The sequence below is a fragment of the Oncorhynchus tshawytscha genome, linkage group LG09, assembly GCF_018296145.1.
Source record: "Oncorhynchus tshawytscha isolate Ot180627B linkage group LG09, Otsh_v2.0, whole genome shotgun sequence".
NCBI classification, from domain to species: Eukaryota; Metazoa; Chordata; class Actinopteri; order Salmoniformes; family Salmonidae; genus Oncorhynchus; species Oncorhynchus tshawytscha.
Genome location: NC_056437.1, coordinates 69,772,609 through 69,786,784, shown reverse-complemented (window position 1 = coordinate 69,786,784; position 14,176 = coordinate 69,772,609). Strand labels below are relative to the sequence as shown.

The window sequence follows — 14,176 nt, the reverse complement described above, 5'->3', positions numbered from 1 at the left end:
TATTTCAGATCGAGCTATATGAAAGTGTAACAGCTTTTGGCGTTTGGTCACCAGTCGGTCTAATGGTTTTGGGCTATAAGGGGCTATACACGCAAATACAATGTCATTTGTAATTATTTGGGTGCTGAAATTAGTAATTTGTATAAAAACTTAATTTTATGTGACGTTTAATCGGCTATAAACCCATAGGTCTAGCAGCCGGTTCATTGGGATAATAAATCATCTATAGGCCTGTTCGATTATTGGCCCGAATGTATTGTAGCCAATAGCCCTACGAGAGGCATGTCTTTTGCAAGATAAATTAGGGGGGAATCTTCAAGTCTATTTTGTTTTGCTCTACATCAAGGGTTAAAGTTGCCTGTGATGCCATATGCTGTTGGTGGTGAGGAGGGGGAGGTTGGAGAGAGAGAGAGAGAGAGAGAGAGAGAGAGAGAGAGAGAGAGAGAGAGAGAGAGGGAGAGAGGGAGAGAGAGAGGGAACGAGCAAAGGCATCAGTTCGCTACGCTCACAAGGGAATCAGAAGCGAAAACAGAACGTGGACACAATGGATTCTATAATAGACGGATTGTAAACTTGAACGTAACACTGTGAGCAAGGTACGGTAACCAAACCTAGTAAAGATGTAACGACATTACATGTTTTTGCTTTTATCTTGCTCTTGTAGAGAAAATAACTGCTATTCCAACTGCAGAAGATGCAGGAAGCGATGTACAGCCATCATGCAAGCGAGGTGTTCGAGGCCCTTCATTTCCGCAGGGTCCTAATGTTTTTGACAACACGGCGTTTTGACGGACGCACATAGGGTATTGTCGGGGATGTTTAATGAAAGTGTATTCCACAATAAATGTCCTGTATATACATAGTTTGTTGAGCGTGCTAGCGTTTATAGCGAACAGACTCAACTATAGCGCTCCGTAATCCTAACTGACTGTCTGCCTGGTAGTCTATTAGTAACAACAAAAACCTATCATAACATGACATGTGTTTATTTTAGATGCTCCGTTGCACATCAGACACACGTTGCTACATTTTACAGACTACCTATTTGGAACGTGTCGTTTCCTGATACAATGTACGATTGTTGGACTGTAGCTGAGAAAATGTCTATTTTGTGTAAAAAATTGCGGAATGGTCTATACGCTGAGAAGATGAGTCACTGACAAAATAGCGTGCTCCATGACTAAAGAATTTAGGGTAGATTGTGTTCGTGTTTTGTAGAGGATGTCCTTTGTGCTGTCCATGCATAGGCTGTTGCAATAGCTTATTCCATTCATTGAAATGGTACTGATCAAATGCGGATATATGGATTCTCTGTCCGATTTCAATTAGGCCCAATGTTGGATAGATTCTCATCAAAGGCATTAGGTATATCATATTTAAATCCAACTGACATCATACATGACATGTAGACTACATCCGTTTACATACAATAGGCCTATGTGTAGTGGTAGAAGGATACTGTGCTTTCTTTGTAAATACAATTAGAACGTTCATGGGATAAGGGGTCGCCATGGTAATATATGACAACAGGAAACTGGATCAATACAGTGCTGCTGATTTGAAGAATAAAGGCATTGTGGCAGGTATTTGCATAATTATGGTCCAGCCTGGTATGTTGTACGTGATTTTCAACAACATTTAGGCATATTTAGTCTATTACATGGTCTGAGTGCGGCAGGGTAGACTAGTGGTTAGAGCGTTGAACTAGTAACCAAAAGTTTGCAAGATTGAATCCCTGAGCTGACAAGGTAAAAACCTGTCATTCTGCCCCTGAACAAGGCAGTTAACCCACTGTTCCTAGACCATCATTGAAAATAAGAATTTGTTCTTAACTGACTTGCCTAGTTAAATAAATACAAATATATACAAAAGTATCTGGACATCCTTTCAAATGAGTGGATTTGGCTATTTCAGCATCACCTGTTGGTGAAATGTGTATAAAATTGAGCACACAACCATTGGCAGATAAATGGTCTCACTGAAGAGCTCAGTGACTTTCAACATGGCACTGTGATAGGATGCCACCTTTACAACAAGTCAGTTTGTCAAATGTCTGCCCTGCTAGAGCTGTCCCCGGTGAACTGTAGGTCCTGTTATTGGGAAGTGTCTAGGAAATGTCTAGGACCAACATTGGCTCAGCCGTAAAGTGGTAGGCCACACAAGCCCACAGAACAGGACTGCAGAGTGCTAAAGCGCATAACGTGTAAAAATCGCCTGTCCTTTGTTGCAACACTCACTACCGAGTTCCAAACTGCCACTGGAAGCAACAAAAAAAATCTTAACGCTACAACACACAATTTACATCCTAAACAATTCTGTGTTTCCAACTTTATAGCAACAGTTTGGGGAAGGCCCTTTCCAATTGCAGCATGACAATGCCCCTGTGTACAAAGTGAGGTCCGTAGAGAAATGGTTTGTCAGGATCGCTGTGTAAAAACTTGACTGGCCTGCATAGAGCCCTGACCTCAACTCCATATAACACATTTGGGATGAATTGGAACGCCGACTGTGAGACAGGCCTAATCGCCCAACGTCAGTGCCCGACCTCACTAATGCTCTTGTGGCTGAATGGAAGCAAGTGCCCACAGAGAAGTTCCAATATCTAGTGGAAAGCCTTCCCAGAAGAGCGTTATAGCTGCAAACGACGAGCAGGTGTCTACATACTGTTGCTTATATACTGTATTTGAGTGACCGTAAAGACATTGGATTTGTAGTCCTCTCTCAAACAGACTCATGGCTCTGATTACATGAATGAGGATTATTGTTATACAGTTAGCTTTAAGACCCTGTGGTGTCTTTCTACTTTGCAGCAGCTTTTGCTGTCGGTGGTGAGACCAGAAATCTTGAGGCAGCTGAGAGAAATCCTAGCGATCAAAATGATATAATGACTAAGGGATACAGCACAAGTTGAACTTCTGCCAGGCCTACTCCAATTTGCTATCTGTGTGTTATTGTTGTAAACCCTAGACTAGTCATATCATATTTATCTCATATCATTCACTGCAGTTCTCCTTTCTACGTGTAGGTCAATAGGTAGGTTACAGCCTGGGGCGTTGCAAATCTCCTATTTACATCAGCACAAACTTCCCTCACACCCACGTGTGTAGCTTTCTATTTTTTCTCTCTCTTGGATTTCTCTAACTTGCTCCTTTTCAAGCTTCTATCCATACTTCTCTTCCTTTCTTGTGTGCAAGATCTCTATCTATCTTCCTTTAATTTTCACTAACCCACTCTCTCTTCCCCACTATCGCTCAATGCGGTTATTGCATTTGTGTCTGTCTACCTTATGTGGCAGGCAGACTCCCTCAGGTGAAATTGAGTGGTTTTGTTTGTTTTTCTCATCCAGGGGGAGGATGACAGAGGAGCTATGCTGTTACTTCCAAGTCTCAGTGGCTCAGTTTGATTAACCATGATGAAGACTGAACCCCCATCGGCGGGCAGTGCCAGCTCCACCCTCCGGAGCCCGTCCCCCCACAGGAACGCCTATGAGGCGGGCATCCAGGCTCTGAAGCAGGCCCACGACGCCCTGAATAATGCCGCCAATGGGGACGATGCTGCCAAGGATGGAAAGCCGCCACGGCCTACTGGCAGGGGCCGCCGCCAGTACGGCTCCAATGTCCACCGCATCAAGAACATGTTCATGCAGATGCAGTCGCCTGGCGATGAGGATGACCCATCCAAGGCCAATGACCAGGCGGTGCGGCTGTCCCTGCCCAGAGCCAGCAGCCTCAATGAGGACGTGAACCACAGCGCCTTGCTCAAGCTGGGCGCCACTGTCTCCGAGCGCGTCAACCGCTTCGACCCCAAGGGCGGCGAAGTCGGCGGGTCCCGAGGGGCCTCAGCGGGGCACTCCAAGCTTCAGGAGACGAGGAAGATCTTTGAGCAGCGCCAGCTGCAGGAGAAGCAGTCGGCCACCAACCGCATCCTGCTCAAGAAGGAGCGTCCGGTTTCATCCGCGGTCCAGGACAGTCGGCTGGATGTGGTAGTGCGCTTCAATGGCAGCACTGAGTCTTTGGACTGCCTGGATATGGTAGGGGGAGCCGGTGAGGCGGTGTCGCCCACCGTTAGCCAGCTAAGCGCTGTCTTCGAGAAGGGTGACCTGAGGAACAACCTGAACCGGCCCTCCTCCACGTCCCCATTGCCCTCCCGAGGAGAAAGCCCCACTCCGGCGAAAACAGCGGAATGCCTCAACTCCAAAATCATCGCCAGGAAGGTGCAAGTCTTGCCCCCAGGAAGTCAGGAGGATGGGAACAGCCAACCCTTGGACCAAGAGGGTTCCCTCAGAAGCCCCAGGAACAGAGCAGCTCCCCAAAACGACAACGGCTCCTCAGGAAGTCCACAAACAGGCGACAGGACCTCTTCTGCTTCTACCGAAGCCAAGCCTGAGAGGGAGAGAGGGAAGGAAGCCAGGGGCTCAAGTACCGGAGGCGAGCCTGGCAGGGAACCAATACCCAGGGACCAAGAGGACTCCTCCGCACCCGAGGCAGGAAGCCGGCTGGTGCAGGCCGAGATCCACGCCTCACTGGAAAATGGAGAGGCCTCTGGGGGCCCCAGCGACATGGCAGGGCGGCAGGAGGGAGAAAGGGGCCACAGGGAGGAGCCAGGGGAAGGGCCCCAATGTGAGGGACAGGAAGAGGATGGCCTGGAGGAGGAGTCTCGTAAGGATGACTACTCAGAGGGCGACCTGGTGGACATCAGCGCGTACAGCGGCATCGGAGAGGACTCCGGCGGCAGCCAGCTGGATGAGGATGAGGAGGAGGAAGATGAGCCCTACGAGCCAGAGTCGAGCTGCTCTGAGATCCCGGGACTGCCTGCTGAGGAGGAAGCACCGCCGGAGAACAGGAAGATCTGCTTTAGCACTGGACCGATAAAGGTGAGTCTCTGGTTCAGGTGGGCAGAAATGAGGAACAGTTTATCAGGAGATAAGGGAAGAGACTGGTCTGAAGTGGAGATCAGAAGCTATCTAGTGGTAGACTGTTATTTTTACCCTTAGGCATAGTACTTCATTTTATTTTTTGTTTTACAGTAGTATTCAGAAGACTAAGCTCTATGACTCATTTGTGTAGAAGTTATAATAGTAGTTTGTTGACGCTACCACACAGTTTACATTGGCCTACGCCTCTACACGTTTTACACATTTGAATGACTTTGCATTTCCTGTATTGGTGAAAACATCTTGTGAAAGCCTGTGCAAAGATTAGCATCCACATACTTCCTTCCACCTTCAAATCAAATGTTATTAGTCACATGCATTGTAAACAACAGGTGTGCACTAACAGTGAAATGCTTACTTGGGGGCCCTTTCCAACAATGCAGAGAGAAAGAAAATAGAGAAATAATCGAAAAGTAAAACATGTAATAATAGATACACAATGATCAACCATAAATTGGCTATAAGGGGTACCAGTACCGAGTCGATGTGCAGGGGTACGAGGTAATTGAGGTAGATATGTACATATAACTAGGAATAAAGTAACAGATCATAAACAGTAGCAGCAGTGTATGTGATGAGTCTAAATAGTTAATGCAGATAGTCCGGGTAACTATTTGGTTATCTATTTAATTAACCTTTTAAGAGGTGATCAAGTTACATTTGAAACTCTCTACTAGTGTTTGCCAGGTAAGTATCTTATAACTGTAGTTTTACCTATCTAAGATGTGCCAAATACATTCTCTCCAGCTCAGGGCTCCAGCTATGCATTTGGTTTGCTAACTTTCAAGATAGGTTGCGAGATCAAGCTTCTCGGTTACAGCAGAGACAATCAATCCCCTGGATCAAGATCCCTGCTGTTCTAGTATTTGTTTTGTGCGTGCAACCTTTTTGAGATAATTGTACAACTTCATGACCTGTGGTGTCTTTGTCCTTGCAATTAGTTTAATGTTCTCATGCGCTTGTTAGCATTTAGCTAGTATTCACTATATAAATTTTCCAGCTGTTTTTTTTTGTGCATTTAAAAAAAAAAAATCATTCAATTGTGTGCAGTGCCGGTATAACCATATACCCCGGTATGGTACAGAAACGGTATGAAAATCTGGATACTTCCCAACTCTTGTACGGAGTGCTTCAGAGATAGAAGCTAATAGCTAGGTTTTGACTTCTGGATATCAGGCCCACTTATTGGTTTAGCTGTTTCAACACAGCAGCTTCAGCGTGTGTTTACTGCAGAACACATTTAGCACTACTGTGTGAGCTGCTCTATGTATGACTAAGTGACTGACAACGTGTGAAATCTCTTTTTGGCGTGGTCAGCATTCATTCGTTTGCTTGACACTGAGGGCCTACTCAGTAGTCCTGACAGCAAGATAGACTTGTTCCACCTGCCTTGACGCCAGTCAGATTAATCGTTTCAGCTTGCACCAGCAATAATTATTGTGGTGAAATCCAATGTAGAAATCCCTCTTCAACAGCTTAGTTCCTCTAAGATCTGTATGCTGTATCAAGGGACCTCAAAAAAGCTGGGGCGAAGAATTAAATTCCTAATGCTGACTCCTGCTCCAATGATATATAATTTGCAGCCAGGTATAGGCTAGGTGTTCTCAGGGGCTTCAGCCTGAACCACAAGCACATAGTTTACATCAAATGTGAAATGATGTAGGTAGGTAGATATTAGCTCTACGCTTCTGTATATTGTCATTATGAAATGTCAGATGAATATGCCCGTGGCCTTTCTCTCCTGTCCCTTGGTGACTTGTCATTAAATGCCACCAGCAAGGATTTTGTCTCCCCACCATGCACAGCATGCTAACCAACCGGACAGCCACCCTATCACTGTAACTATGTGAGATGGATTTTCAGTAGCAATTTTTGCCTATACAATATATCCTCACCTCTTCTCAGTCAGTGAGTGTCTGAGATTTCATGATTGTGATGGGGCCCAATAGATTTGCTGCATAGCCTTGTAATCCTCGTAAAGCATTGACTGCTTCGCAGTGGGCCACCCTTAAGCGCAGCCACTTGTGACACGTGTAGTGGCATGCCATGACTTTGCTGCCACAGTAAGTAATGTCCCTTTATTCCTCAGTGGCGGAGGATAGAAGCTAGCATTTAGGCTAGTCCATCATGGTGTAGAGTGGAAGGTTTGAAGCTGTTAAATCTACTAGACCTATCTCTGCATAGCCATTGCTGTTGCACTGGCTTGATCTGACCTTTTCAAGAGCTGGAGATGACAGTTCAGCGTCTTATTTGACCTTTCTGACCTATCGACCCTGTTACAATGTCATGGCTTTAACTCAACCAAGGGTGTGGCTTAACCATGATACATTCACTGCACCTGGGAGTTCATTCTGTGGTCAGCTTCCATTGTTGATCAACTGTGCTGTACATGAGTGTCTTGTTTTGTCTGCAGTAGTGCCTGATACTTATGCATATTCCCGTATCGTGACTGACTGACTCCTTCTCTTAGCCAAGGTGATGGCACTCGGTGAAGAGAAGGAATGTCAGTTAGGCATTCAGCAGGCCATGGGGATGACTTGGTGAATCACCCGTGTTGTCCTCTTTGCAGAGATGAGGACAGAACAGGCAGGTACATTGTCCACTCGGTCAGCTCCAGAGTGTCTGGGTCACAGGGCTGCATCCCAAATTGCACCATATTCCCTAGATAGTGCACGGACCTGGTCAAAAGTAGTGCATTGTAGCAAATTAAATTCAGACATTGGCCTCATTACGGAACAAATCTCATCATTGATACATTTAAACACCATTTGACTTCAGCAGGGTATCTCTTTGAAATAACTTATTCCAAGCCTATTCACAATGGTCTTGGGCTGGATGCTGATTGGAGAAACTTGCCGAATGATCAGAGAAATTATATTCAAAGCTTTTCTTTTAGGTTATTTACCGAAAATTAAGTCCTGGATGCTTTGCTATCATTGGACAACAAGAAATCCACATGGGCCGACCAATTGGATCCTGGTCTGCTTAAGTGTGCAGCACCCATCATTGTTGGTTCAAACCCACATTTTTTTTTATTTAAAATTGTTATCAGGAAATATTCTAAAAGTATGTAAATCAGCTCTTGTGCATCCACTCCATAAGGATGGGCATAGTAGTGATCTTAATCATTATTGCCCCATTTCAAGGTTTCCTGGTCTAGCTAAGATTCTTGAATCCTTGGTAAATGTACAGCTTTGCTCTTTTTTTTTCATTTATTCTCTATTCTCATTTTTTCATTTATTTACGAATGTATACCAATCAGGGTTTAGGCCTGGGGACAGCCCTATTACAGCAAGCATTTTAGTTGTTAATGATCTTGTCAATGCTTTAGACATTGAAATGAAATGAGCCGCTTTGTTTGTGGACCTGTCAAAAGACGTTGATACTGTTGATCAGGCTATTTCATTTAATAAGTTGTCCTCGATAGGCCTGAGCTCTGACACCTGTTCCTGGTTTGACGATTATCTTAGTGACAGAACTCAGGCTATCGTGATTGATGGGGTTTAGTCTGAATTTCTTGAAGTACATGAAGGTGTGTAAAATGGTAACTTCATCTGTATGCGGATGATACTACTCTGTATGCTATTGACCAGACTGTTGATCTGGCATTTTCAAAACTACAGTCAAATGTTGTAGCTATGCAGGAATCCCTTGCTGATTTTAAAACGTGCGCTTAATACGGGCAAAACCAAATACATGTTGTTTTTAAACTCTCGTAAAAAATGTTTCAGATGAAATACATGTTCACTCATTAGATGGTTCTCCAATCGAACGTGTTCCCGCATTTGGATTGATAATGGATTTGACATATAGATGAGCCGGTTAAGGAGCTAAGACTTAAAGTTGTATTTTTTCGACAGAAACCGATTGTGCTTGAGTATTCTGAGTATTCAGTCAACCTTCTTATCTGTTCTTGATTATGGTGATATTATTTATCAAAGTGCAGCTGCTACTACTCTTAAACTGTTGGATGCCATCTACCATAGTGGCCTTCATTATGTTACAGGTGACAGTTTTGAGACTCGTCACCGCATCCTGTATCAAAAGGTTGGCTGGACTTCCCTAAAGACCTGTATATTACTCCATTTTTGTTTACAAGGCCCTAATTCATCAACTTCCTTCTTACCTAACTTTGCTGTTGACGTATAGAATACATCAAAATTACATTTCATCTTGATGTTCTGGTGCCATCCGGGCATTGTAAGTTATTGACTGGGAACTTATTTGTTGAGGAATGTAACTGGTTTTCTGGGTGATATGTGATTTTATTTGTGCTTACCGTGTGTGTGTGTCACACACACCACCGTTCAAAAGTTTGGGGTCACTTAGAAATGTCCTTGTTTTTGAAAGAAAAGCAAAACATTTTGTCCATTTAAAATAACATCAAATTGATCAGAAATACAGTGTAGACGTTGTTAATATTTTAAATGACTATTGTAGCTGGAAACGGCTGATTTTTAATGGAATATCTGCATAGGTGTACAGAGGCCCATTATCAGCAACCATCACTCATGTGTTCCAATGGCACTTTGTGTTAGCTAATCCAAGTCTATCATTTTAAAAGGCTAAATGTTCATTAGAAAACCCTTTTGCAATTTTGTTAGCACAGCTGAAAACTGTTGTACTGATTTTAAAGAAGCAATACAAACTGGCCTTTAGGCTAGTTGAGTATCTGGAGCATCACTATTTGACTTTTGAGTGTGTGTGTGTGTGTGTGTGTGTGTGTGTGTGTGTGTGTGTATATATTTATATATATACACACACATATATATATATATATATATAAAACCCGCACATATATATAAGTTATTGTGGAGGCCTGCTGTAATTCACCAGCTTTTCATAATTATAATAATAATATCAGTACAACAGGGAAAGGGATGTGCTGCAATTACTTCAAGTAAGGCCAAGATTATTTTAATCTGGCGGATGAATGCCTGGTGTAGGAGGACCTTTATGTCTAAAGAGAGAGAGGGAGCCCTGATAGGCCTCTAATTATATGTGTGGCATTGTGCAAACCATAGGGTAGTAAGTAGTATGTAGTGGAAGAGTCCATGTTTGTGCTATACAGTGTGAAGAAGTCGAGGTGAGGGTCATAAGGCATTTTGGGGGCTATTTGTAAGGATTATAGGTTATGACACTTGAGTCTTGAGTCTGCCTTCACGTTTGTTTTACACTAACTTACACATTCCATGTCGGTGACTTGCTATTCTGAATCATATTTTGTTCAGTTCGGGTAATACAGGATTTGCTACCTTAAGTCCTCTGTGAAAAGGTACTTTTCTATCGTTATATGAAGACACATGGATAAGATGTGACAGTTTAAGGACAGGAGCCTTGTGAAAAAGTGGTAGCTACTATCAGCTGGTGATCTGGCAGACCAAAGGCTTAGTGCTTTAGGGTTTCCAGAGAAGGACATGTCAAACCAGTTCAGCTCTGCTGTTGTGCTCTAATGACTGGAATGGGCTTTTCAGTCCCTGAAATCTCCAAGGGAAACTGTAGTGCTTCCTTTGTTGGGGTGGCAGGGTAGCCTAGTGGTTAGAGTGTTGGACTAGTAACCGAAAGGTTGCAAGTTCAAATCCCAGAGCTGACAAGGTACAAATCTGTCGTTCTGCCCCTGAACAGGCAGTTAACCCACTGTTCTTAGGCTGTCATTGAAAATAAGAATTTGTTCTTAACTGACTTGCCTAGTTAAATAAAGGTATAAAAAAGCCATTAACCTGTTCAACCCTACCTTTTGCTTTTTCTTCTCAGTGATTGATTCATTAGATTTTTTCAGACTAATATGGCATTCATACCTCAATGACAGTGAAAGCACAGTAATATGACATGAAAACGTAATATGTTCTCCATCTCTTTCTTCCAAGCATGCATGCTGTCATTCTTATCAGACAAGTGTTTTACTTTCCATGGTGGAGAGCTGAGGATAAACACCGTCTCTCTGCATTTAGAGCAAGCTAGACCCTGCTCTTTCTTTCTTTCTTTCTTTCTTTCTTTCTTTCTTTCTTTCTTTCTTTCTTTCTTTCTTTCTTTCTTTCTTTCTGTCTGTCTGTCTGTCTGTCTGTCTGTCTGTCTGTCTGTCTGTCTGTCTGTCTGTCTGTCTGTCTGTCTGTCTGTCTGTCTGTCTGTCTGTCTGTCTGTCTGTCTGTCTGTCTGTCTGTCTGTCTGTCTGTCTGTCTGTCTGTCTGTCTGTCTGTCTGTCTGTCTGTCTGTCTGTCTGTCTGTCTGTCTGTCTGTCTGTCTGTCTGTCTGTCTGTCTGTCTGTCTGTCTGTCTGTCTGTCTGTCTGTCTGTCTGTCTGTCTGTCTGTCTGTCTGTCTGTCTGTCTGTCTGCCTGCCTGCCTGCCTGCCTGCCTGCCTGTCTGCCTGCCTGCCTGCCTGCCTGCCTGCCTGTCTGCCTGCCTGCCTGCCTGCCTGCCTGCCTGCCTGCCTGCCTGCCTGCCTGCCTGCCTGCCTGCCTGCCTGCCTGCCTGCCTGCCTGCCTGCCTGCCTGCCTGTCTGTCTGTCTGCCTGCCTGCCTGCCTGTCTGTCTGTCTGTCTGCCTGTCTGCCTGTCTGCCTGCCTGCCTGCCTGTCTGTCTGCCTGTCTGCCTGCCTGCCTGCCTGCCTGCCTGCCTGCCTGCCTGCCTGCCTGCCTGCCTACACATTCCTTCAGTCCCCTATGTCATACTACCCTGCTTCCCACTGCTGGCTTGCCTCTGAAGCTCAGCAGGGTTGGTCCTGGTCAGTCAGTGGGCGAGAGACAGATGCTGCTGTTGGAGGGCCAGTAGGGGGCACTCTTACCGTAGGGCCAAATAAATATTCCAATGCCCCAGGGCAGTTATTGGGGATATTGCCCTGTGAAGGGTGCCTTCTTTCGAAGGGGACGTTAAACGGTGTCTTGATACTCTGTGCTCACTAAAGATCATATGGCACTTATCCTAAGAGTAGGGGTGTTAACCCCTGTGTCCTGGCTAAATTCCCCATCTGACCCTCATACCATCAGGGCCACCTAATCATCCCCAGCTTCAAATGGGCTCATTCACCCCCTCCTCTCCCATGTAACTATTCCCCAGGTCTTTGCTGTAAATTAAAATGTGTTCTCAGTCAACTTACCTTGTAAAATAATTTGAGATGGTCCCAACTGTGTGTTTATATGCCCACACATGTCCGTTGTGTGTATGCCTACTCAAGTGTGGTTGAATATTTGTATGTGATGAGAGAGTTTGTATCTGTCCATCCTTGTGTGATTGTGAGAGAGTTTTTCATTTATTTATTTTATTTCACCTTTATTTAACTAGGTAGGCTAGTTGAGAACAAGTTCTCATTTACAACTGCGACCTGGCCAAGATAAGGCATAGCAGTGTGAACAGACCACAACACAGAGTTACATATGGAGTAAACAATAAACAAGTCAATAACACAGTAGAAAAAAAAGAAAAAAAGAGTATAGATTGTGTGCAAAAGGCATGAGGAGGTAGGCGAATAATTACAATTTAGCAGATTAACACTGGAGTGATAAATGATCAGATGGTCATGTGCAAAAGAGCAGAAAAGTAAATAAAAACAGTATGGGGATGAGGTAGGTAAATTGGGTGGGCTATGTACCGATGGACTATGTACAGCTGCAGCGATAGCTGCTCAGATAGCAGATGTTTAAAGTTGGTGAGGGAGATAAAAGTCTCCAACTTCAGCGATTTTTGCAATTCGTCACAGGCAGCTGAGAACTGGAAGGAAAGGCGGCCAAATGAGGGGTTGGCTTTAGGGATGATCAGTGAGATACACCTGCAGGAGCGCGTGCTACTGGTGGGTGTTGCGATCGTGACCAGTGAACTGAGATAAGGCTGAGCTTTACCTAGCATGGACTTGTAGATGACCTGGAGCCAATGGGTCTGTGACCCCGTTAAGTTTTTTTCCTGATCCCAGACAGACTTGGGTGGCCCCTCTTATCCTCTCAAAGGGAGGAAGCAGTAGAGAGGGAAGGAGGGCTGCGAGTGTGGGGGCAGTTTAGGGGGAAGTAGGACTGGGTGGGGCTAGGGCTGTGGTGATCATGAAATTGAATCAGCCAGTGATTGTCAAGCAAATAACTGCCACTCTCAGAGTAATTGACGGTTAATTAACATGAACACATTTAGCATCTCCTGCGTTCCACGCATAGCCTATAAACCACTGATGCAGTCCTTTGGAACATCACATTTTAAAAAGTCTAATACATCCATGTAATGTAGCCTACACCCTCACAATAAATCCATGATTTATTGTAGACAGGTCTAGAACATAATATGTAGAAAATGTCATCTATTTCAGATGAACAGAATAGCATAGTCTGAGTTGTCCTTATGTTAGTCCCTGATCTGGCTGTGCCATATGGCTGTGGGCTACACTAGTTCATTCAGCAGACAAGATTTGCTTGGAATTCCGTGATATTATTTCATAGTATGAAAATACAATTGAACATAGCTGAATAAATAGCGCAAAAGCAGCTATTCTGTGTTGAGCAGTTAATAAAGAAACAGGTACTCCTATTTGCTTAATTTAGAGTTATTTATGTAACTTTAGTTGTGATAAAAAACGCTGGGCTGTATATGGTTTGATCCTTAATACATTCTAAGGCTGCATGATGCGACTCTAATGATTTTTTAAAAAGTTGCATGAAATGCATGAACTCTGCTTTGTTTTTTGCACAGGCTGCTCACACTTCATCAGTCTATCATTCACAATTTGCCAAGCACTTAATAATGCCTCAAATTTCCGGGTGGCATCCCCTTAGTGTGGCCGTAATGCTCCCTAAAAAAATCCAGGCCTTTTGTGGCCAGTGGCCGTTTTGCCTTTGGGCTGAATATAATAATTATAATTCCCTGCTGCATGCTCCATAGCACCCCTCACTTACATGGCTCTCCGTCAGGATGATCAGGTATTTCTCACAGGCTACAAGTGAAGACCGACACATTGGGGACGCAACTGCACGTGTCCTTATCCAATTCCGAGGTGGATATTGGAAGAACTGTCGACATGTACTTTTTGTCAGCCAACAAGATGAGTAGGCCTAATGAACAGCAAAAGCACTAGCCTATGTCAATCTTCTGTCCCTCATAGTACAAAATTTGACATATTCTGTGCGAGAAAGAAGTATTCCAAACATAGTCTGGGACAGTTGCAGGATGGGATAGATCCCAAATTAATACAACCACTAGCATAAAAAAAACTGTAAGCAATGAGACTGACATAACAGATCAGAACGTTTAGCTTACAATTTTGAGAAACTA

General features: G+C 44.1%; 1 protein-coding gene across 1 annotated transcript in view; it reads left to right on the top strand.

The window, feature by feature from the left end:
• Positions 1-441: 441 nt before the first annotated feature.
• The window catches only part of LOC112258532 (neurabin-2), a 59,489-nt gene continuing 45,754 nt past the window's right edge, over positions 442-14,176 (top strand). The window contains exons 1-2 of the mRNA XM_042327328.1: positions 442-596; positions 3,347-4,873. Of these exons, the coding sequence (XP_042183262.1) occupies positions 3,410-4,873 (1,464 nt within the window). The 5' untranslated portion in view covers positions 442-596; positions 3,347-3,409. The remainder of the gene's footprint in view (positions 597-3,346; positions 4,874-14,176) is intronic.